We start from the raw sequence: 23,720 nt of genomic DNA on the forward strand, positions 1-23,720 counted from the left end.
TCCTTCCTCCCTGGCAACCAAGCAAACTCTGATGGGTAACTAGCAAACCCCTTCTTTTTCCATTGTCTCCCATCTCCCTCACTCCCCATCATGCCTCCTGCCCCAAATCACCTGGCATCCTTCTCATCTCCCATGGACAATATGAAGACCTGTTGGTGCAGCTTGGCTTGCTGAAGCACTCACCACACTGGTTCTGCAGTTCTGCTGTTTAATCCCATGCTTTTTCCATTGCTGACAAGTATTTTCTGCAGGAAGCATGTGACATCTTGCAGAGAGACCACGTGATTGCACCTTGCCTTCAGCTCCATCCCCCTGCTTCTTTGTGTGTTTGGAGCGGGTCTTGCCTTCTCTGTTCAAATCTGACAGCATTTTTCAGAGGCAAATCCCATCGGGGCTGGCACAAGAGGACAGCACAGCAGTTCAGCCACCCTCCAGGGCGTCCTGGTCCAAGGGTGCAGCTGTTTGTTGCTTCATCACTGACTTTCAAGGTGGCTGGTTGTCTTCTGCCCATGGCTTTACATTACCATCACCTGGGCGTGGGAACGCTCTACTCTGCTGCTGCTTTTGAGGTCATCTTAGGGTTTTAAGCTTGATGCCTCTTTTCAGCTTTTTGGTGAATCATGGCATGTTTCTTCAAGGTTCAAGACACCAGCAGCCTTTGGTGGTAATGATATTTCTTGCAGGTCTGGTAATGATGCAAGATGGGAATTGTCCCAAGAGATCTTGTTGTGCTTTTAGTCAAACTTATTTCTCTTGAGGGCTACACTGGGGTAAAGCGTAAGTGTAGAGATGAAAGGGCCATACGTTACTTCAGGCATGGCATATGGCACTTTCACATTTCTTGTAATGTGATATCTTCTTCATATTTCTTGTAACTGCTTCTTCATCTTTTGCATCAGCAGTGCATCTTCACACATTTACATTAGAAAATCCATTGCATGTGCATTTGAGACATTTTCTTCTCTCACATCCCTAGTTTCTTAGTAACATGTTGAAACCTGTTCAGTCTATATGTTCAGATGATGCCAAAAAGAATACTTTGTTTTGGTTGTGTTCTTGTTTTTTTTTTCCAGCTTCACTGGACTCTAATCATATTACTTTCCTGTCCCAAACATCTGCATCTGCAGAAATATCAAAAATAGAGACTGGTAAATCATATTTATGATACTTCCATAACTTAGTATTTGGTTTTGCATCAAGGATGTTACAGTTAGAGGCTGTTTGATCTGATTGCTTAGTGTTGTCTGAAGTGGAATTTTGTCTCCAGTGTCTGATAGTTAGACTCTATAACTACATAGTGATATTCTGTGGCATAGGATCAAATAAATAGTAAACCACAGCAATTAATATTGTTTTGTGTTGTTTTAATCTGTTGAATATAAGGACCAATAGCTAAATGGATTAATTATCAGTTATAAAGATATATTCTTGACAGGGATATTTTCCCACAGGGGATTTTCAGTTAGCTGCGTAGTACAGATTATTTTGAAGTTTTGTCTATTTCTAAATATTTCTTTCAAGTTATGTTGTTATTTCACTTTTGAACTTTTCTTACTGGGGTTATAGGTATTCAAGACTAAATTTGTATTCATAGCAAGAGATGAGAAGGAGAATTATCCTAAACCTGGAAGTCAGTATTTCAGCAGTATTGTTTTGGATTTGCTGCCTTACTGTATGGCTCTATCACAATAGTTGTGTTAATTTATATTATGTCAATTAGATAAAATATCACAAATGACAAATTGCATGATATATTAAAATCTGTAACTCAAAATACTGACATCTGCTGTATTGAAACAAGCAAAGCTTTGGCAATAGAAATACCTAGTTTTAGAAATTCATATTTGTTTGTATTTAAAGTATGTAGTTCTCGGTGCAGGTGAAGTCAAAAGCACAGGGTTTTCCTGTTACATGTGCACAGATAGATCAATTGACTCCTGTTGATGCTTGCTTTAGGGGGACTGCAGTTTCTGTCAGGGTATGTCTTTTAGGTGCATGTGACATCTTCAAAACTTTGAGGTTTTGTTCCTCTCTTTTCAAGTTGGAAATCTTGTGAATCTATTGTAGTGGTGTTGGCATCTTGCAAAGCAATGTAAAACAATCTTTCTGATCCCCCCCCCTTTCATATGTCTGCATCATATGAATCTGTCTCAGGGCTATTTACATTTTTCTGCAGCTACAAGTTCAGCTGACCTGGAAAAATCTATGCCTTCACTTTCCAGAACACCTCATGTGTTAACAACAACTACGGGTAACAGTAAAAGCATTAGCTTTTCCACTAAACTCCTTTTGATGTTTTGACAGCAATTTTTGAAATCTTATTAATCCTAAATATTTTGGTCATTTTCCATATTGTCTTCTGCTTGAGTCATGATCATTAATGTAGACAGACAAAGTACTCATTTTTACATGAAAACTTGTCCTTACTGCTGAGAAGCTCACTTCAAAGTGTTTCTGATCTCACATTTGTTTCTCAAAAAGCTACTAGGGCTGCTTTGGGATATACCTACATGAAGTACTCTGGATTTAATACTACTACTAATAATAATAATAATTACTAAATTTTAATAAGAATCTTTAAATGACTTGTTTTTTTCTTACAAGCTTAATTGTTATATACTTAGATAGAACACATTTATATACTATATATTGTTTTGTCAGCATGGGAAGCTTCTTTCTAACTATTTTTTACTGTTCAGTGACTTCTTTTAACTTTATTTTACCCTTGTTTTTCATGTGTGTATATATACATAGATTATATGACATTAAATTTTGTTAACAAAGTACAAAGTACTGACAGAAAATAAAGCACTGAAAAGAATTGAGGCAGTCTTTTTTTCCCTACAGAAATATGTTTGTAGGGCTTTTTAGATTTTGTATATTACATTTTTTTCTGCCTTTTTTGGAGTGTTTTATCTGTATAAACATGGTGTTAGAAGTTCTTTTATCTTCATATTTTCTGGGCTGCTTCAAAATACATAGGCCATGCTGTCTAAAGTAATATGAACTTTAGTTGACTGACAATTTAGTTTTAGCTCTCATTTTAACAACTAGCTTCAGCTCACACTCTAAACCAGCACTGCTCCATTGCTGAAGTAATGCATGTTTATGGTGGGTGGACCTTTGCATTGCAAATTAGGTATAGCCTTTAATATTTTTGTTGTTTTTCTATAAATAAAAAAGCTATGTGTAGAATTAATAATCAGATATTATTGTGATTACTGTTTTTTTATAGCTTTCAGTGGTATTCAGCCTGTTTTTTCAAGCCCTGTGACACCTAGTAAGCCTGAAATACCAGGTCCTGGACCAGGTACAATAATCTCTACCTAGTTCTTAATTCAGTAGCTCAAACCATGCTCTAAAACTGACTGAAATGAGTACACTGATAGCACTTTCAGTGCATGTTTGGATTAGCCCCTAACACCTGAATTTTGAAATTATGTGTTTTCTCACAGTTACAATGCATGTGACAACTCATAATCACGAGTCTCTTTCAGTATTTCGAAAAATAGATAGATAATTGAGAAACAGTATTTGTATGTAGTTATGATGAAAACACTGTGATGTGAGCTGTAGGCTGCATTTTATTGTTAAAATAACAGCATGAAATTGGTTAACAGTTATAGACACTTGATGCTTTTGGACTGAAGCCATGGTTGGATCAGCTGTCAGCTTTCTTCTCCAAATGCTGTATGTTTTAATGCCTGACAAATTGTTTAACTTGTCCTCTTCCATAAATTCCTGCACTTTACACAATATCACTTCCCTTGAGTATTGCACCAAACCCCAAAATGTTCAAGAGCTCTGCTTAAAATCTTACTCAGCAGTGGTTGAGATCCAGAGCAGTTGCAATGAAGGCATGAGGAAATAAACATCCATCAAAAATGTGCCAATTTATAGTGACTGAAGCTCTGTGCAGCTCTGAATTTCTCCCTAATAGATACTTAACTGTCCAAGCATTAGTTAAATATTTGTCGCTCTTGTAAAAACAAACTTGTTTTTGCTTATGAAAGAAGACTTTCTTCCATTAGCTCTTTGCTCTCTTATGACTGTTGTAATTTCTTCCAGCAGCAACAATTGAATCCATTCTGGAATCTTTCACACCTAAAACTTCTCGTCCTTTTCAATGGCCAAGTGTAACATTAGGTAATGTTGTTTTCACCCAGTGAAAAACTCAGTGTTTGTTTTGAGCACTTCATCCCACTTGAATGCATTTCTTCTAGCATATCCTCTCACATGCATAAACATTCTTTTTCCTGGTTAGAGAGTCTTGTCCTTCCATTTTCATTAGACTGATTGTTCTTGACATATCTGTGTATGAGAACATAGTTCTGGATGGTTTTACTGTCGCAGAGAAGTAAAACTTACTTCTTGCATGACAAAACACCATCATCCTCTTATGAGTGTTCTGTCTATCTCTTTTACTCCCAATGCACGCGCATGTGCTGATTGTGTCTGATTGTAAAGCTTTCAAAATGGAAATTTTTATTGTTTTGGAGTCACACAATCTTATTTCTCATCAATGCACAGCATTTCAGTATCATCTCCATTCCACATTTTAAAATCCTTTTTCATCATCTAACTTTGACATTCCATACTAAGTTGTCTTTTCTTCAATATAAACTTGTGACATGTGCTGTTTGTTATGGGAAATGCTTGTTAAACAATTTTTGATTGCAAACTGAGCTCTTTCTTTCAGCTCCAAAAGAAATACCACTTATTCCTTCTAAACTGAAACCATCTGCTACCCCAGAAGTACAGCATGTGAAACCTGGTAATTGCGCGCACCATTTTTATAAGTTGGTATGCAGAGAGATGTGTTCACTAAAAATATCTAAGCAAAACTTCCTAAAAAGGATAGGAGCTATGCAATACATAAGCATCCTGATTAGCTCATCATTCTAAAATTGGTCATTTGATGTTGCCTAACATAAGGAATGAGAGTTAAACTCATCAGTTTTATGCATTTGGGTCCAGTGATAAAAACATAAACAAGTTCTCTAGTGCTGCAACCTTTCTAAAGGACTGGAATGAAAAAATTCTTCTGGGTGGCACAAGGGTGTTTTAATATCCCTTGTATGAGCAATATGTGTTATTATTATTTCTATAATCTCCCTTGCCAATCCCCATCTCCCACAGACATACTATGGCAAAGATGACATCTTGCTAGTCCAAAGAGTTTGTTGATTGAAAGTAAAGTACTGCTCATGTGATCAGTAATCCTTCTGTAGAGAACCCAATCAAAAGCATTGCCATTTTAGTGGAAACAGGAGATCTTTCTCAAAGTAGAAGAAAAACTTTCATATACACACGAAATTTACTCTTTGACTATAGGAACGTTGTCATGGTGTCATGTTTTTTTTTCCTTTTCTGCTTTTTGTTCAAAAAAACAGATATCTACTAATTTTCTTTTTATTTGGCATTAAGAGAAATTATTTTGCCTCCTTTAGTGATTCAGGTGTGGATTATACCAATAAGTATTACGGTGTGGATTACTAGAGCCCTAAAATGTTTCTGTTCTCATGTCTTATAAACAGACAGGTCAGTAAAAAGCAGGAGCTGTCTTTGTTGTCTTATACCTCTCTTACAATTTACTGTAGGTACTCATTTAACAGTTCAGAAGGAATTTGGTATCTAGAAGTTTCCTCTTTCACATAGATTCTCTGGTATTTGTTATAGACCACATTCTTTTCTTCAGTCAAAAACCTCATCCATCCTTTCTCACTGTTCTCCCATAACGTAAATCTATTTGCTAATTGAATAAAACAGCAGATTAGAATGTCCTGAGAACATAAAAATGGGGAAGGAGCCTTAGAAACAGACTCACACTTAGCCACAAGCACACAGTGTGCAATTTCATAGGAAACAAAACTAAAAGCAGTGTAGGGTCTTACGCATAAGAGTAAGGCTTCTCTAGACTTTAAAAAACAACTCCCCTGAACTGTTGGAATTATAACCCTCTTGGCTTGCTGCTGATACATCTACTGATTGGTTCAATTACACTCGATTTTTCTTTTCTAGCTCCTAAACCACCACTTTTGGAGCCTAAAACTTCTCAGACTGTTGAGCAACCAAGAGCAACACTAGGTAATACATGTTTCTGTAGCTGTTGATCATTCTTCTTTGCAGTCCAAGCCACCATCTGTACTCTGCTACTTCATCTCATAGCTTGCACTGTATTTAATCCATTTCTCTGAAAGAGGGAAAAAGTTAGGAGATAAGCATTCAGAATTGTTTTTCTAAGCTCAGGAGAAGAAGAAACCATTTTTTTTCCGCATACATTTTCTCTAGTTCTATGGTACAATAAAATTTTGGCAATCAGAACTGTGTTCCATTTTATTGGGAGTTTTTCCACACCAACACTCTTTACCCTCAGAAAATAATCACAAACCCCTTGGAAATACAATTGAAAAGTCAAGTGCAAGGGTAATATTGTGGGTGCTAATCCTAGAACGCTCAATGAAGGATTCCTGTGGCACTAGGTGAACGTGTTAATTCTACTGTTTTATAAATCCTTCTGAATGTCGTCTTGGCTTGAAAAACACCTCTCAGTCACTTCATGTCTCACTGTAAATGTCAAACACTTTTCCACTGGGTCTACTGCTATGAAGCAGTCTCAGATTCCTGCTTTTTAAAGATGAACAAAATTGCTGCCTATACTGCCCAAAACTGACCTTAAAGTTCATCTGAGGTCAGACAAATAGTCAGATTAGCGAATTATAGTTCCAGCCCATGCATGTTTAGGAGGAAAAAGGTTTCTAGGACTAATTTTTACCATTTACACAATGCTACTTCTATTCTATTAACAGAATTCAATGACTACAGTTATGAAGCAATTCCGTTTTTTATTATTGATTCCATGTTCTTCCAGCTGCCTGCCAGTAATTTCTTTATAGTGCTGAAAATTGAGGACATTTTGGCGTATTTTGTCTATTTATGTCTTCTGATCGCTTTAAATTGACCTGGAATACAAAAAGATAAACAGGACTATTGTTTTACATCTTAGGTATCTTGCAAAAATGAATTTGCTAACTTAATGAGAGGAACATTAGAATTGATTGCAAGCTACAATTATATATTTTAAATCTACTTAATTTTGCAGTGAAGAACAAACAGGGATTTTGCTGGGGTAGTGAGGGCTTAGGAAGGTTTTTGAGAAACCCTCTTGGAGTATCTGATTTTGCCATTTGCTCTTGTTCCGAGTAACCATTTGTTGCCTCATCTCATTTTTATGTGATAAAGTGGAAAGGATAAACTTATAATCCAGTATATTTCTTTCAGCTCCTAAAGAAGCAAAACTCACACCTTCTGCATCTAAACCCAGACCATCTACCAGACCCAAAAAGCCACGAACTAAACCTGGTAACTCACTTCCATAGCCATCATTTGTTATAGTTTATCACTTACGTAGTGCATTTTAGCTTAAATTTATTCTGTATGAAGTTTGGCACTTAATCATCAGAAAGATGAGGAATTCCTCTTTGAGGAATAATATTTTTGTATTGAATCCAAAAAGGAAAAAAAAAAGAAGCAAAGCAAGAAAACTTTCAACTTTTGTATCCCAAATCACCAACTCACACAGCCTGGCATTGAAACAAGTTGTTTTCCTGCTTTTCATTTCAAAATCACAAGTTTTCCAACTTAGTTCAGCATAGAGTCTGGAACATGTAAATTCTCCTGCTTTGCTGGTGATTATAGCATCTTACATAGAACAGTAGGATTTTTATTGATTCAGTGATCATTAATGCATATGTAGACTTAATTGAAACTGTGGAAATAAGAGTGGAATTCTGTTCTGGAATTTAATAAAGGCATATTTTATGATCTCAAATTGCACCTTCATACTGGAGTTGAATTTGGTCTGTGATGTATGGCAAAGAATAAAATACACCTGATATTTTCTGGACCTGGAGAATAAGTAAATACAGTTACAAAAAGATTTCTAGTGTTACATGGTTTATAATGAAGTTAAAAAGCTTAAAATTGCACAATTGTTTATTGTAAGAATGTATCACTTAATGCTGGAAGAGATCAGACAATTTTATTAAATTCTTTCCAGATTCCCTGCAAATTACTTTTTGCTCATAAAAAGAAATTACTCTCTTCAGACCAAATTATTCCCTGGGAAGCTTGTTAACTGAATGGTACTTATGAGTTGGAACTGTCTCAAAATGGTGTGTATAATTAGTTTTTCATGCTGATTACAGCTGCTACATAATTTTTAGTGTAGGAAATCCAGTGTTGTATTACAAGAATAATTACTTTTGTCTCTGCTGTAGATGCCTATGTCTGAATATAGATCTGAATCCGGCATGTTGTTTTTTGAAACAGCAGAGAAAAAAACCAACTCATTTGAAAACTGTTGCATGAAATTATTTTACGCCCTTGGACTGGCAACATCAAGATTTTATACTGATGTTTCCACACTGAATAGCTAAATAACAAGTTTCTATATGACTACAAAAAAAATATCATGATTCTGTGTTTGTACTCATGCCTCTCCCTTGTCCTTTCCCTGTTGGTGGTTTCACTAATCAATCAGGTGGAATCCTAATACATGCTTTTTAATCACAATAAAACTTGTAAGGATTTTCCTGTAGGTAGGTAATTGTGAAATTGGGATGTATTCTGATGTGACAAATGATGATATTCTTGTTCAGAAGATATTATTTGAGGTATAAAATATGCATGGGGAGAACCTGGCTTTTGGGTGGGTGGCAAAATGGTCAAAGAGCAGGATGTTTCCGCTCACTTCGGAGTTCAGACTAAATTAGAAACTTGTGTCATGACAGTCGATGTCAACTTTCCTTAACAGTGAAGCAAAGTAATGAAGAATATGTGACAAATTCATACTTGATCAGGGACTTACTAATGACCCACTTTGGGTCAAACAGAGATCCTGAAAGTTGATTTTGGCTCTCATTGTTAATACGTCTTTTGTGCAGTTTCTGATTTTCAGTGGAGAAAAAACTTCATTTAAAAACCCCCAAACACAGAAACAATTTTCAATCCTTCCAAACAACAAACTATACATTCTAGTGGAAGTTCACAGCTCCATTTTTTTCTTGATATTTGGGTAATTGAATCTGTTACCTGGAAGAAAAAGAGTTTTTGTTGCCAATGTGTTCACGCCCAGCCATTGGCCTCACCTATACTATTGTTAGCATGAACACCTCTATCTAAATATACTAAGTTCTCCATTTTTCAGAACAGGAAATGATAATGAATTTTCTGTCATGCAGCCAACTGTACTGCAACATTTTCTTTCTGGAAAAGTTTTTCAGTATCTCTAGGGACTGAGATTCCTCTCTGGGCAATTACTTTACTTTAATTATTTGTCTTGAAGAAATTTTGGAACGTTTTGTTTTCTTAGAGTAATGGCAATAGTATCAAATATATCAACCATTGACTATCTAAAAATGTCAGCAAATAAATGAGGGGAAAATTAAAATTCTGAAATAATTCAGTCTTTTTAATTTAAACACAGTCCTCCCAGATACAATCCCCTCTCCACAAACCTTCATGCAGGGAAATAGAGACTTTTAAATTAATAAAGTAATTTTGTATCTAAACAGACAGAGTTTTAGAAGGTCTCAGGTTTTATTGTATTTTAAGTTAATTTCCTTGAAATAAGTGTACTTGTGAGTCTTGAAATGCCTGTGAATTTCATCATGACAAGTCACCAGTATGTCCAAAAAAATAATTTTAGGCACATTGTACAACATTCACCAATCACTTTTTCTTTCCTAATTAAAATATGTGTCTTATAGGTATAGGTAACATAAGGTAGACTGAGAAGAGTCAAAGCAGAGTAAAAAAATGAAGTAAAGTTTGTAGGTTTGGATAAGAACAGAGATTACTTAATGACTATAGATGTATTTAGGAATGAAAATGGACTCCAGTTGTAAACCCATGCTAATACTAAATAATTCTACAAACTCTGTTTTCAAAGATCCTTATATTTTTCAGAGTCTTTGGAGTTCATCCCTTTCAAACCTAATTAAGCACTATAGATAGAGTCAGGAAGCTTGTTAACTTGATTATCTAACGTGCTGTGGCACTAGTTAATCTACTGGGATCTTCGGCCTTGCCTTCTGTGACTTCACAGTTATTTACACCTCAAGTCTTTCACATCTAACCTTTGCATCACTATGGAAGAAACTCAGGAAAATTAATAGAAATATTTACCAAAGAAAAAGGATTTCTCTGCCACTGTTTCTTTTTAGTGGCCTACAGCCATAAAGAGGAGAAAAAAACCTTAGTAGAATAGGAAGATGAAGATTTACAGACGTCCTCTTCTGTTGTGTTCCTGTAGCATAAACGCACTTTTTAATTTTTAAGGTCCACAAAAGTCACACAGGGTAGTTATGAACATTCGGTAAATTTATCATTTACTCAGTGTTTCTGAATAGTTGGGAGGAGGTGGATTTTAACTGAGAAGCAAGAGCAACTGAGCCATACCAGCAGCTGAAAAATAGATATAGATGCACCTGTATTTCTCTCAAGAAAATTCTCTTTATTCCAGCAGCAACCATTCCAATGTCAGTCACTACTAGGAGTCCCTACACATATGAACGTCCAAAGACTGCAGAGGGTAATGATTATGAGTCATCTTTAGTCATTCTTCTTTTCACTGGTCTAATAGCATGTGCACCATTTCCTGTAGGCTTCTTGCTTATTCATATGTGGTCCAAACCCAAACAAATGGAAGTATAACCTTGAAGCTGTATTACTTCTCAATGTTTCTAGTATGGAGATGTCTTCTAAGAGGTAGTATCAAAAGCATCAATTGCAATCAAAGTTTGATAGTTTAATTTGTTGTGAAGCCGATTTTTAAAAGCAGTAGATGTATAGTAGAGTTTGGGAGATAAGTGAGTATGGGCTATAGAAAAGATTCTGTCTTTAGGTGTGTATGTCTGTATGTTTAATGCTACTTTATTTGTTAATGCCTTGAGAGAGGAGAGTTTATGTATTAATATTATTTTAATATATTTTCTGTACTGCCAGGAAATTTTTATAGATTCTGCCATTTTATAATGTTTTTTTCCATTTGGCGTAGTTTGTGAGGAGGAAAAGGACATGATATATCGGTTTTGTTATCCAAATTGTGACAGGATCTAATGAAGAATAACTAAGAGGTTTTACCAAAATAAGTTTTTTCAGATAATTAGTAAGTATAGCTGTGCCAATAGCAGCCTTTTAGTCCTCTGCTTAATTGCTTACCTTAGAGGAAAAATTCAATTGTCTTGTCATGGTCAGCATGCTACTTTCAAGTAGTAACAGGCATCAATTTGGAGATTCCTGACATTTTTGTATATCAAGAGTTCCTCTCTGGGTTAAGCTCCGTGATCACTTCTCTTGCTTGTTCTAAGATTTACTGATTCCTATCCGCATATTTTTGCTTCTGTTGCCATCAAGTTTGCCCAATTATATATTTCTTATTTAACCTGTATTATTAGGAACTTTAATTGCCCATGGGTTCAAAAAGTAAAAGTTAGTTTGAAGATCCACATTACCGTGGTGTTGTATTAACACCTGCTTTTATACGTACCGGTGTAGTAATTTTAGGTTTTCGGAGTATATTCCACACTTACTTTGTCACACTGTTTCTGTTGCAGTCTTGGATTCTATTACACTTAGAACTGAACCACCAAGGCCAACGATAGGTAATGATATTTCCTTGGCCAGCTGTCATGTCTGCTTTTTTCCATCACAGAAAGCATCACTGAAGTTAATCACCTTATGCCTTAGGATTGTTTCATTTAACTTCATTTTCCTTCTAGGTAATTCTCTTGCTTGGCATTCACGACCATTGGGCTTATTGCTTTCTTCACAGCTGGAATATTGCCTGGTTTTTAAGAAATTATTCTGGCAGCTCTCAATCACCTTTCTCATAATTATGCTTGTTTGTGTTTGTTCCAGTTTTTATTAAAACAAAAACCCAACAAACAACTAAGCTTCAAAAATTACTAAAATTCCACTTTCCTGTTTTGATTGTTGTAAACACATGGAGTATTACCTGACTTTCTTACTTCCTACAAGGAGACTTCTTGGTTGCAGGTGTGAGGTTTCTGTGCTTGTGTGTTCATCTGGTATCAGATTTGTTAAATTGCTGTGCAATTTAACCAACTTATTACCCACATTTTCTCTTCCAGCTCCAAGGGAGACTCCACGTGTTCCTTCTAAACCTAAAACTTCACCCAAACCTCATATCCCACAAGCCAAAGATGGTAAACTGCTTTGTGATTATTTCTGATTCAGTTTATATTGGATTGAAATGTATTTCTGAGCAGCTGTTTAGTTACCTGAGCCAGTTAAAACATAATGGGGTTCTGTTCTGCTGTGCTCAGCAATTTATTTGCAGTTTATTTGCTAGGTATTTTTCATCATGCAAAAGAATAAATCTCTGTTCCTTCAGGGCAACAGGATGAGAATAATTTTGTTACACTTAGATTAACTGTGCTAACTGTTAACTGTGCTAACAAGCAATTAAACTATGCACTGTGGCTACTTGGGTGGTACAATTATTTCCCACACTGCTTTGCATTGTTAGAATAAATATATTATGTTTCTTTTTTAAGTAACAATTATTTAATTTCATGGCATTATTATTTTCTGCATGAGAAATCGTCCAGTACATAGTTAGTATTTGTTTATAAATATTTATTGGCATTAATGATCATTTAATCGGTATTCAAAAATACTGGATTTTTATGTCATTAAATGTGAGTGCAGTTGAAAAATTACTTTCTGTCCCCTGCTATCCAGTTTGTAATATCAACATAAAATTGCAAGAGTATCAAATATTAAAATATGTTATCTTTTGGTAAATGTGAAAAATTTAATGATAATGAATTTAATGAAGATCTTTAAACTGTAGACATGAAGGAATATTTTTTTTAATCTGGTGTTATCTATTAGATGTGATTATCTTCTGTAGAAAACAAAAGAAAAAACCTTGTCCTCTCATAATTTTTTAACCGTGACAGCATTGTTTCCAAATTACACCTTAAAATGCAGCTTCTCATTAGCTCAGCTTTTACCTCTGTGGCCATTTTTCATTATTATGGCAGTCTGACCTTCTCAAAAATAATTAATGGTTTTGTCACACAAATGTTACAAGCTTGTACTGTTCTGTGTTTAAAAAAAAACAAAACAAAAAACCAACACAACAACTTACTGTTTCTTCAAGAATCTATAATATACAGAACTTTTTCTATAGCATCATCCACTTACCTTGTGATTGTCTTAAAAGATCAAAAGAATTTTTTTCTTTTTTATTGTAATCCATAAAGAAAAATTGACAGAGAGGGATACCATCAATTTCACACCCTTATGGCTCCTAAACACACAGTTTTGTTTTAGATCCATACCAGTTTAGAGCTGAATAATATGAGTGTGCAACACAATACATCATAGCGCTCTTTAATAATATGGCATCCAGTAAACAAGCAAGTAGTCTCTGATTCCAACTGTATATATAAACTGCAACTGAAATACACCACAAAAGGAAGATATTTGTGTCTCTAGAAAGCCATTTTTGAATAACATAATTCTATATATTTGGATATCTCATTGAAGCCCGTGGGAGAACAAAGCTCACGTTATCTTGCAGGTTACACTGCTTTCTCAGAGACTTCTTTAAAGGTAACTGTTTCTTTATGAGGCAGTATACATAGTATATGATTCAGAGAGCGGTTACTAGTCAAGTAATACTAATTGTAAGGGGAGTTACTCTCTTCAATTTTCAAAATGTCTTCTATGTTTTGTTTCCAATACAGTCCTGGAATCCATAACATTTAGAACTGATCAACTAAAACCAACAATAGGTAACAGTTTTACCTAGAGGGTAAATCACTTGGGGACCATGACATTCAGCTTTTCTCTCAGTGTATGCTGAGCATCACAAGTATACCTTCATTGTACTCCACCATCATAATTTTTTTCTATTAAATTTCATCCTGCAAGAGATTTTTTGATGATTTTACACTAACAATTAATAGTCATCTTTTCTGGTTTTTTTTTCACACAAATGCATTCTGTAATTCTTTGACTACTTGTCTCTATACTCAGATTCTATCATGTGCTACTTCACCTTTTATATTGGTCCATCCATACTGGCCTTGCTTTATGCTATCCTGTTACAGAGGTTCTCCATCAGCACTGTTTTTTCGGATATCAAGCTTTCATATATCTCCATTACTCAAGTTTTTTATGTTTCCAGAGGGTCCCAAAGGCATATATTCTTTTTTAACATTATGTCTTCTGTCAGGATGAGTTCTTGAAATTATTTCTTTTTTTCAGTCCCTAGGGAACCACACCATGTTCCTTCCAAACCCCGAACATCACCAAGCTCAGAGATGTCACAACCAAAACCTGGTAAGTACATTGTTTCTTTACATTTTCATACTGATATGTGTGCCTTTGAAATCTACTGTGATCAGTGGAGCTTCAGATTTATATGTAACCCTTGCACATATATTCCTTGTGTGATAAAATTGTGGAATTTATAAGCAACCTGGTAAGTTTAAAATCTCTGTCTACAGTTCTTTGTTACATTTTAAGTCACTGCAACAGCGGGCATTTTCTGTAGCAACTAAGCACACATCAGCCACTTTCCTATTCCACCCCACAGTGGTTTGGGGGAGAGAATTAGAGGAGCAGAAGTGAGAAAAAAAATTGTAGCTCAAGATAAAGACAGTTTAGCAAGTGAAGGATAAAAAAAGGAGGAGGTGGAACCAAGTGATACCACCAACCACATCCCACTAGCAGACCAGTGCCAATTTAGGAGCAATGGGTCCTTTAGGAAAGTTTTGTTGCTAAGCATAACATTATACGAGGGGGAATATCCCTTTGATCAATTTGGTTCAGCAGTCCTGGATATGTTCCCTCCTGGCATCTTGCCCGCCCCCAGCCTACTTACTTGGGGGCAGAGTTAAAAACAGAGAACTCCTTGATGCTGAGACAAGCCATAATCAGCAATAGCTAAAACACTGGTATGTTAGCAACACTTTCTTGGTCACGAATTTAAAACATAGTACCACAGGGGCTGCTATGAAGAAAATAGACTCTGTCCCACTCAGACCCAGTACGGGTACCCAAACTAAATGCAGTATTAGATGGTATTGCTGAAAAAAAGGGACAGAGAGACGATAACTTGGGTTCCTTTTTCCCCCAGTAAGTCTGCAGCTATTGTTTGAAAAAAACCCTCTTGAAATAAGTCAGGAAAGTGTACAAAGATGAAGGTGAAAAACCACCCACAATCTCTTTGTGGCTTTTACAAAAGCTTCAGATTTATATTTGGAATCTGTTCTGTATTAGAGCTATTACCTTGAACTGGAGGCAATTCTGAGCAGCATAATACTCTGAAGTGTTGAATTTCAGGGAGAAGTGACCATCTGTCATCAGCCTCAGCAGGGATGGTATCATTATTGCGGAGACAGTGATTGTAACATTTTGATTGTTCCTGGTAATACTTGTTTTTGTTGTTTTATTTTGCTAATACAATTCTGGAACCAATTAAGTTTAGAGAAACCAAAGTCAACAATAGGTAATGATGCTTTCTTGTTTGAGTAGTCATATTTTCTTCCTTCTTCAGCACAAATCATTAGGAGTAGACCTACAAAAATTTGTCACCTTTCTTTGCATGTTCCTTAATAATTTAACAGTCAAAGTTCTCTGTCACTCTTTTTATTTTCTGCACAACAATTGAGAAAGTCCCTTGTTCCTTTCAAGTTGTTATACACAGAACTTAGGCAATTTTCTTCAATATTTAATGATAAGAGGCAGAAAGTAGATCAGAACAGGACCCTAACTTATATGTCCTCATTCAGACTGTAGAGGAGGCATGATTTCTGTTGGTCATATGATTGGGGAAGAGCAGGTTTGCAGAGCTGCAAGCTGCAAGCTTGCTTTCTCTGCTTCCCTTCCCCTCTAGTTTATGAAATGAAATTCAGTCCGACACAGAGGACTGAAAAATTATTCTGTTTGACTCAAACCTGAATTTCACTGTCAGAAAACAATTGCTTCAGTGATCTTGGGTCACATGATTGCTTGAGGCAGATCCGTTTGACTAAGGATTTTTTGTCACTTGAATCTGGTACTGTGCATCATTCCAGGACAACCTCCATTACAGAGCAGTATTTGAAGCTACTTATACTGTTTTCTTCTTCTATAATTTTTTAAATCCTCTTCTTAAATGGAACCACTAATTCTATCACATGCTTAGCTGATGTTTTGTCACAGAAGATTATTTCTTTTCTCTATAATCTGATTTTGTTAAAAAACCTCTCTTTTGGATCACTTCCATAAGAATACCTTTGGTTCAAATCTTTGTTTTGTTTTTATTGACTGTTATGGGTGGTAGTTGACACTGACACCTTGGAAAACTTTAGTAATGTTTAACCCAGTTTCTTTCTTTCAGCTCCTAAAGATACACGTCCAGGGCCTTCCAAATCTAAAACTTCACCCAGTCCACGTGTTCCTCCAACTAGAGCAAGTAAGCTTGTCAATATTTTGCCCTTCAGTGCGTGAATTTTGCCCATCAGTTTGAGAATTTTCAAAATTGAGGAGTTCCACTATCATAATCAAATTTTGCAATATAACTGTCATGGAACAAGATAATCAGCTACATATTTATACATGTCAATAACATAAAATGATAGAGATGTGTGGGTTAACACTCACCTTGAACCCTTGCACATAGAAAAATTTGCATCTTAATTTCCACAGAGTGTAAGAGAAGTATAAGTACTTTTTAGTTACTCAATTACAAGTGTAAAATTACAGTACTTTCCTGCTCCCAAAATTTTGAAAATAGTTCTGTCCATTTGAAAATTAATGGTAAGTTTCCATGTTTCTTCTGCTTTGTCTGCTTTGCTGTAGAATTTTTTTAATGCAAAGTTGATTTAAATGAGCAGTAGATTTTTGGAATATGAAACAATTGAGAAGCACAATTAGAGGAAGTGTTAGAACTACAGCAGTTTACTCTGTAGAAAGTTCTATTCAAAACTACTGAGAAGAGTGGAGAGTGAATCTGACATTGCACTATAGAAGTCACTTTAGTCTTTGCACTGACATAATATTCATTGCATTGACAGGAGATCTCTTTGTGATTATTTTCAAATGACAGAAGTAATTTCTAAAAAATTTCTTAGTAGAAAATTAATCTCCTGTCAGGAAAGATCTAAAGACATATGCTGAATTATCAACCTCAAGAACATGTTCAAAACTTTGCACATCTTCACAGGTCCAAGAATTATCATCCTCAATAACATACTCAAAACTTTTCTCTCCTTCACAGGTCCAAAAGAAAGTCGACGAGTCCCTTCGAAGCCCAGGGCATCACCAAGTCCAGATGTACCACACACAAAACCTGGTAAATATGTTGTTGTTTTGTTGTGCTTGAATATTCAGTGTTTCTTTTAGGTTGTCCTTCCTCAATGAATCAAATGTTGATTAACATCTCTTCATGTTACAAATACGTTTTCTAATGGTTATTATATAGGTGTTTAAAGGAAGATAGAGCTGATTTCTCTTTTTAATGTTTGATTTTTGGTTAATTATCTATGCTTTTCAGCCACATGACAGCTATCACTGATGAATAATCTGTATAGCAGGGTAGACAACATACAAACATTATAAAGAAGTTGGAAGAAGTTGCATCTCTTTTGTGCCTATCAAAAGGTGCTTAGAGAAAACCATGGATGGTTCATGTATGACTCTAAAAATATCTGTAACTCAAACCATTCATATGTTTGTGTGACCCTTAAAATATACTTAACAGGGATTTACATACCCGTGAACTGCCAAACCTCTGTAACGCGTAACAATTCTGAAAGTATCAGTTGAACATTATTTTGAGTGAATGTATATTCACTAATTTCATAAATAAATAATTTATTGGAAAAAAATACGTGCTCCAAATTGAAAATAAATCAGTCGTAAAAGGGAGTATTTTTACCCTTTTGCCTATATGTACCCTTAATGCTATGTATCATATTTTTTATGAAGTTTTGGCACCTAGTACATTTACAGTTGAACAACAAAAGACAACAACAGGTAAGGTTGTTAGCTTGAGCTGGTCATGGTTATTTCTTCCCTACTCCTTGGACCAATGTTTATGTATCATTAGTCTGGTTTTCACATTATCTGTTTGGGTTTTTTTTTTTCTTTTGTACTTATTGAACTTAACTCTACTCTGTTCCAGGTATTGAAAGACTAGCTGTTTTGTTGTCTTCACAGAAAATTGCTTTCCCTGTCATACGTATTGTGTGACGCTTTGACACTTGTAGGAGACAAGCATGCCATGGGTATTGTAGTTATGAGCTTTGAAATACAGGTGGAAACATGTCCACTGTAGTTGTCTGTGTTCTTTCAGTTTTTGTTGCTTGACACCAGATTTTGTTTACTTGATCAATTTTGCACCTGTGTTTTCATTCATTATTTTCTTTTCCTTTAAATTCCTGTATGTATCTGACACTTGATTTTTCAGTTCTCTTATGCAGGGATTGTTTTTGTTAGCAAGCATGACACATGCAGTGCCTGTGAAATAAACCTGTCTTATTTCTGAGAAGTATAAATTCCTAAAACAGATCTTTCTTTCCAGCTTCTAAAGAACCACAATATATTCCCTTTAAACCTAAAGCAACCCCCATCCCAGATGCTCCACGCAGGAAGCCTGGTAAATTATCTGGTCTTTTGTCAAGGTTGATAACTGAGCAACTGCTTTGAGGGTGGGTGGTGGGGCAAGTTGTCATCAATGCATTTGCTGTTATCTAGGTATCATTCTAGCTTAAGAAACCTCTGCAGTGCTGCAATTAAGTCCTACCACTGATGGCAATTTCGCAGTTCAAGGGTTTTTTTGTCTTATGCAGATATTACCAGAAGAAACAGTAGCGACATATATGCCTTAGTCAAGGATTACAAGTTATCCACAGCTTGCATCTGAGCAACACACTTCAGTAGTTTGCACCGTTTTTGAACATGAGAGAAACCTCTTAATGTTGTTGCATTACTTTTTCCTTATTTACACATTTCTGTCCAGGTTAGACTGAGGATACCCTTCAGTTATATTTTGATTACATGACTCCCCATCAATACATCTGACTGATCTGTGGTAACCAGTGATTTCACTGAAGGGTTGTTACTATTGTTTCGTAACCATAAATTTCTAAGGTTGAATGCCCATTGCTGTTCTCTTTCCTGGTGTATACAGTATAGTGCTGAAAGATTTTTTAGGGAGGTGGGAGGGAAAGGGAGACTCTCTTGGTTATTCAGATAATTTATTGACATTTTTTCCAACAGAAATCTTTCCAACTTTTGGTGAACCAGATACTACTATGATTCCTCGTATTCCTGAAAGAACAAAGGCAACATTGGGTAATCACGTATTTCATAAATAATTATTCTATTTTTCATTCTTTTTAGAGCAGATCATCTTAGAGAGAACTCATTACATTTTATTAAAAACTAATAATGAAATTTTGCTCTGCTTCTAGATATTTACTTACTCTTTGGTCTCGTTAAGGGTAATAGTGCATGAGCCCATTTACTTTCAAAGGTTTTTTTCCTCATCTTCTAGCCCTTCTACTCAGGATGATGCAATTCCTCCACATGTTATCTATTTTCCAGCAAAAGGGGACTTTATTTAAAGAGAGGTAGCAATTCTTGTAACTTCTTCATCTGAAGTATGGATAATGTCATTCTAAAATACTCTTCTTCTTCACTCCTGTTGTTGTTTAACAGCAGCCAGCAACTAAGCCCCCACCAGCCAGCTGCTCACTCCCTCACCAGCAGGATCAGGGAGAGAATTGGAAGGATAAAAGCTAGAAAACTCGTAGGTTGAGATAAAGACAGTTTAATAGGTGAAGCAAAGGCCACACACAAGCAAAGAAAAACAAAGAATTAATTCCCTACTTACCATGCTTACCTGCTCCAGCCATCTCCATGAGAGCAGGGCCCCATCACGTGTAAGAGCTACTTGGGAAGACAAACGCCATCATTCCAAACTTCCCCTTACTCCTTTATCCCTCCAACTTTATATACTAAGCATGATGTCATATGGCCTGGAATGTCAAGAACTGTTTGGGTGATACTCTCAGGCACATGGTGTGACTCTCGGGGATGGTCCTGTGCAGGGCTAAGGGTTGGACTCGATGATCCTTGTGGGTCCCTTCCAACTCCCCTTATTCTGTGATTTTGTGATCCCCTTGGTCGGTTTGGGTCACCTGTCCCTTCTGTGTCTCCTCCCAGCCTCATGCATCCCCAGTCTCCTCACCAGAGTGGCAGTACAGAGAGCAGAAAAGGCCTTGGCTGTGTGCAAGCACACAACAAAAACATCTCTATATTATCAACCCTATGTTCAGCACAAATCCAAAACACTGCCCCATACCAGTCACTGTGAAGAAAGTTAACTCTTCCCCAGCTGAAACCAGCACAACTCCTCATGGTATAATTTTACAGAAGAAAATTATAAGGTATCAAGTATAGCGTAAAGTATACAGACCAGCTAGGTGACCCTCTAAATCTAATATTAATCTAATTCTTAAAACCATCCACTCTGCTAACTTCTAGTCACTCACGTTGGGAAAACTTGCTTAAATATATGAAGCATTGGCTGACTATTCTTTCTTCTTAACTGAATTTCAGATGTGGACCAATTAAGGGTCACTGAATCCAAGCGGTATTGGGCAGTGCGAGTATTGCTTGAGCAATCTTTGCTAATAATCAGTTCTCTGTCCGCAGTTTCAGGCAGATATTGACCCTGATTTTCTGAAAATGAAATGGTACCATTAATGAAATAGCAATAGCTATTTATTGGCTTAAAACTACGGGGTTTTTTCTTTTTTGAGGAAGGGGAAATTAGAAATGCTTTTCATCATGTCTCTAGTTCAATATATATTCCCTGTGTGCATTGACACTTAGGTTAGTATTCAACCAATATCTCTTTATAGAGCTTTATAAAGTAGGTGTCCTGTTGAACACTTCTGGGGCTACCTAATGCAATATTTGTATGCAGAAAATTGATTCTTCAGAACAAGGGGGATGAAAATGCACAGGCTAAGGTATTTGGGACCTCTAATGTTGGTGTGGACCACAGACTAGCAAGAGCTAAGATAACTTCTTTCAGTAAATGATTCCTACCTTTTTTTTTACAAGAATTTTAAACTGAAGAGTGTGAAGATAACAACATTAAATCATTCCCATATAAGAGCAAAAAAGTTAATTTATAAATCAAGTTTGATGCAAAGTCCCCACTGAAAAACAGAGCCTGTCCTCAGATACTCATATATGGCAGATGAGGAAGATGTAGGCTACTACTGTCTGGTTTTGTCCCATTCCTTTACAGTGTGATGTTCATGACTGTATTCTTCACTGCTTGATGCAAAGCTAGAAATTTGTATATATATTTTTTTAGAAGTGTGTTTGTGTAAGTGGCCATTTAACTTGTTTTCCTTTCTTTGCAGGAATTCCAACTGATTGGTTTTCAGCTTTACCCTTGCATAACTTGTCTTATTACAGATCAGACTGTACTTATGATCCCTGTATGCTATGAAAGCAGTGTGTTTTTTCAATTATTGTTCTGGGTGCTGTTTGTTTTTATTCCAGCTCCAACTGAAAAACAGTTCATTCATACCAAACCAAAAACAACTGAAAAACCAAGAGTGCCTCACACCAAACCTGGTAATGGAGTCATTCTTTTAATTTTATCTGCTTGTGTTTAATCAGTCTTTCCCTTAGCCTCAGGTTTTGTGCTTCTTAACAGAATTATTCGTAGCCAGTTTTTTGCTGAAGCAGATGCTTTACACTTAAGACAATCAAACCAAAATATGTCAAAACTACACTGAAAATAATAATAAGATATGTAATATAAAATAAAAAATGTTTTCCCTCCTTTCTATTACACATAGCAAATGATGACTAAAATGTAGTAACGTGGGTATTGACAAATTTCGGTGGCTAGATAGATTGAGTTCTCTCTGATTACTTCCTGATAATCAGGGATGCTTCTCTGTGAGCACTTTCTTTTTCTTTTCATAAAACGCAACAGAATTCCTTTATGATGTGCTTGTACAGTGAGCAACTTACATTGTGCTCTATACTGGAACAAAATTAGCTTTGAAAAGTGTTACGGGGGCTGTGTGGCTTCCCATTTTTGTTATTAAGGGAATGTATAGCAGAAGTTAATAGAAATATAACTATATCTGTCAGCAGTTGATTTTCAAGATATTCTGTTACTCCTTAGTTTGGGGCATTTTGCAAGTTTTAAAAATAGTGCAAATGCTATTTGTTTCTATTACAGATAACTATTCTAAGATTCTTCACATTCTGTCTTTAACAGCAATACGTCAGACAACTCCACAACCAATTATTACAAAATCTTCTACTACCACTGGGCATTCAAGGGCAACAATGGGTAAATAAGTTTTCTTAAAGTTAAGATGCAGGTATTTCCAATTTTTCAATTGAGAAATTTCTAGAGAACACAGATGGGTATTTACGTAACACCGTTTCACTATCCTTCATTCTGCTACCACATGCATGTACCTTAGTATGGAGGATTCTCATTTTTCTTTTAGACGTAAAGCAAAAATAGCCTACAGCTTATGTCTGGTCAGAAATCTGTATTTGTCAGATTTCCAACCAAATTTAATGTCAAATTTTTCTTTTAGACCAAGAATTTTAGCCACTAACTCAACTTATCCTACAGCACACTGCTGGGACTTTTCTGTGTTTTGGATAGTCGTTTTGTTTCAGGTTCCAGAAAGCCATGGAATTGTTATTGTCTTTTTTTCAGGCATTTGAGGCATGCATTTTCTGTGGGCTAAATATGGCATTGGATCATGACTCCTGAAGAACACAATAATAGTCTTTTTCCTTTTCTTTCAGCTCCAAAAGAAACACTGCTCATTCCTTCCAAACCCAAAACATCTGTCTGGCCAGAAGTACCACAAACTAAACCTGGTAATTTACAGTTTGTAACTTTAGAAGTGTTATTGTGGCACTGCCTTAGTTACATTTTCGGCTGTCACTGAGTACTGTAGTCATGGGACATGCATAATAAGTAGACAGAAATTGGTGTCATAGTTCAGCTGAGAGTATGTTAATAAATTATAAGAAGCTGAATGCCCAAGAATTGCATCCATTTCCATGGAGAGCAGCTGGACGGGTTTAGTAGCCATTAAAAATGTGAGGAATTCAGTTAATTTTAATAAAAATATATTTCTGTGGTCACATTCACAAAGTTCTTTTCTTTTGGGTGATTTTATTAGCCTAAATACATTTGATTCAATTTCTCAATTACTTTTGAAACTCGGGTTCCAGAATCTCAGTCCAAGATAGTTAGATGCTGAGAGTATAAGTGCCTTCAGCATAGTGACTTCTTGCAGTAACCTCAGTACATTCAGGGATGCACAGTTTACAGTGAAGGACAGTGATACCTCAGCTTTACCTGGTGTGAACTATTTCAATAAAAATTGCCAAGTAGGAAGGTTACAGGAGAAAAATATAGATAGGGGAGGAGTAACAACATGGTTATAAGAAAGAGCAGCTCCTAATCTTTCTTCCTCTCTGGTCTAACAACAGAACTGATAATATTTTAGTTTAAGGTAAATCACTCAATGAATAGTTTTATAATTTCATGCACACTTTTTCCCCTTAGACTAGTACTTTTTTTCATAGCCAAAAAAGAATTTAAGCGGACACCTTATTCATTCAAG

The 23,720-nt window shown here is 35.9% G+C and overlaps 1 protein-coding gene across 11 annotated transcripts in view; it reads left to right on the plus strand.

The window, feature by feature from the left end:
- ABI3BP (ABI family member 3 binding protein) overlaps positions 1–23,720 on the plus strand; it is a 127,675-nt gene that overhangs the window by 66,061 nt on the left and 37,894 nt on the right. For 6 of the 11 annotated variants that reach the window (XM_027681053.1, XM_027681054.1, XM_027681055.1 and 3 more), the window contains 10 exons: positions 12,156–12,230; positions 13,782–13,829; positions 14,305–14,379; positions 16,424–16,498; positions 17,303–17,377; positions 18,608–18,682; positions 19,306–19,380; positions 21,610–21,684; positions 22,343–22,417; positions 22,891–22,965. In XM_027681053.1, the coding sequence (XP_027536854.1) occupies positions 12,156–12,230; positions 13,782–13,829; positions 14,305–14,379; positions 16,424–16,498; positions 17,303–17,377; positions 18,608–18,682; positions 19,306–19,380; positions 21,610–21,684; positions 22,343–22,417; positions 22,891–22,965 (723 nt within the window). Of the gene's footprint in view, positions 1–2,176; positions 2,252–3,235; positions 3,311–4,068; positions 4,147–4,699; positions 4,775–6,021; positions 6,088–7,281; positions 7,363–10,525; positions 10,595–11,618; positions 11,667–12,155; positions 12,231–13,781; positions 13,830–14,304; positions 14,380–16,423; positions 16,499–17,302; positions 17,378–18,607; positions 18,683–19,305; positions 19,381–21,609; positions 21,685–22,342; positions 22,418–22,890; positions 22,966–23,720 lie in introns of all 11 variants that reach the window. The other 5 variants (XM_027681060.1, XM_027681062.1, XM_027681052.1 and 2 more) reach the window with 4 other exon arrangements.

This window comes from Neopelma chrysocephalum, unplaced genomic scaffold (assembly GCF_003984885.1).
Source record: "Neopelma chrysocephalum unplaced genomic scaffold, ASM398488v2 Primary Assembly neopelma1_60, whole genome shotgun sequence".
Classification (NCBI taxonomy): domain Eukaryota; kingdom Metazoa; phylum Chordata; class Aves; order Passeriformes; family Pipridae; genus Neopelma; species Neopelma chrysocephalum.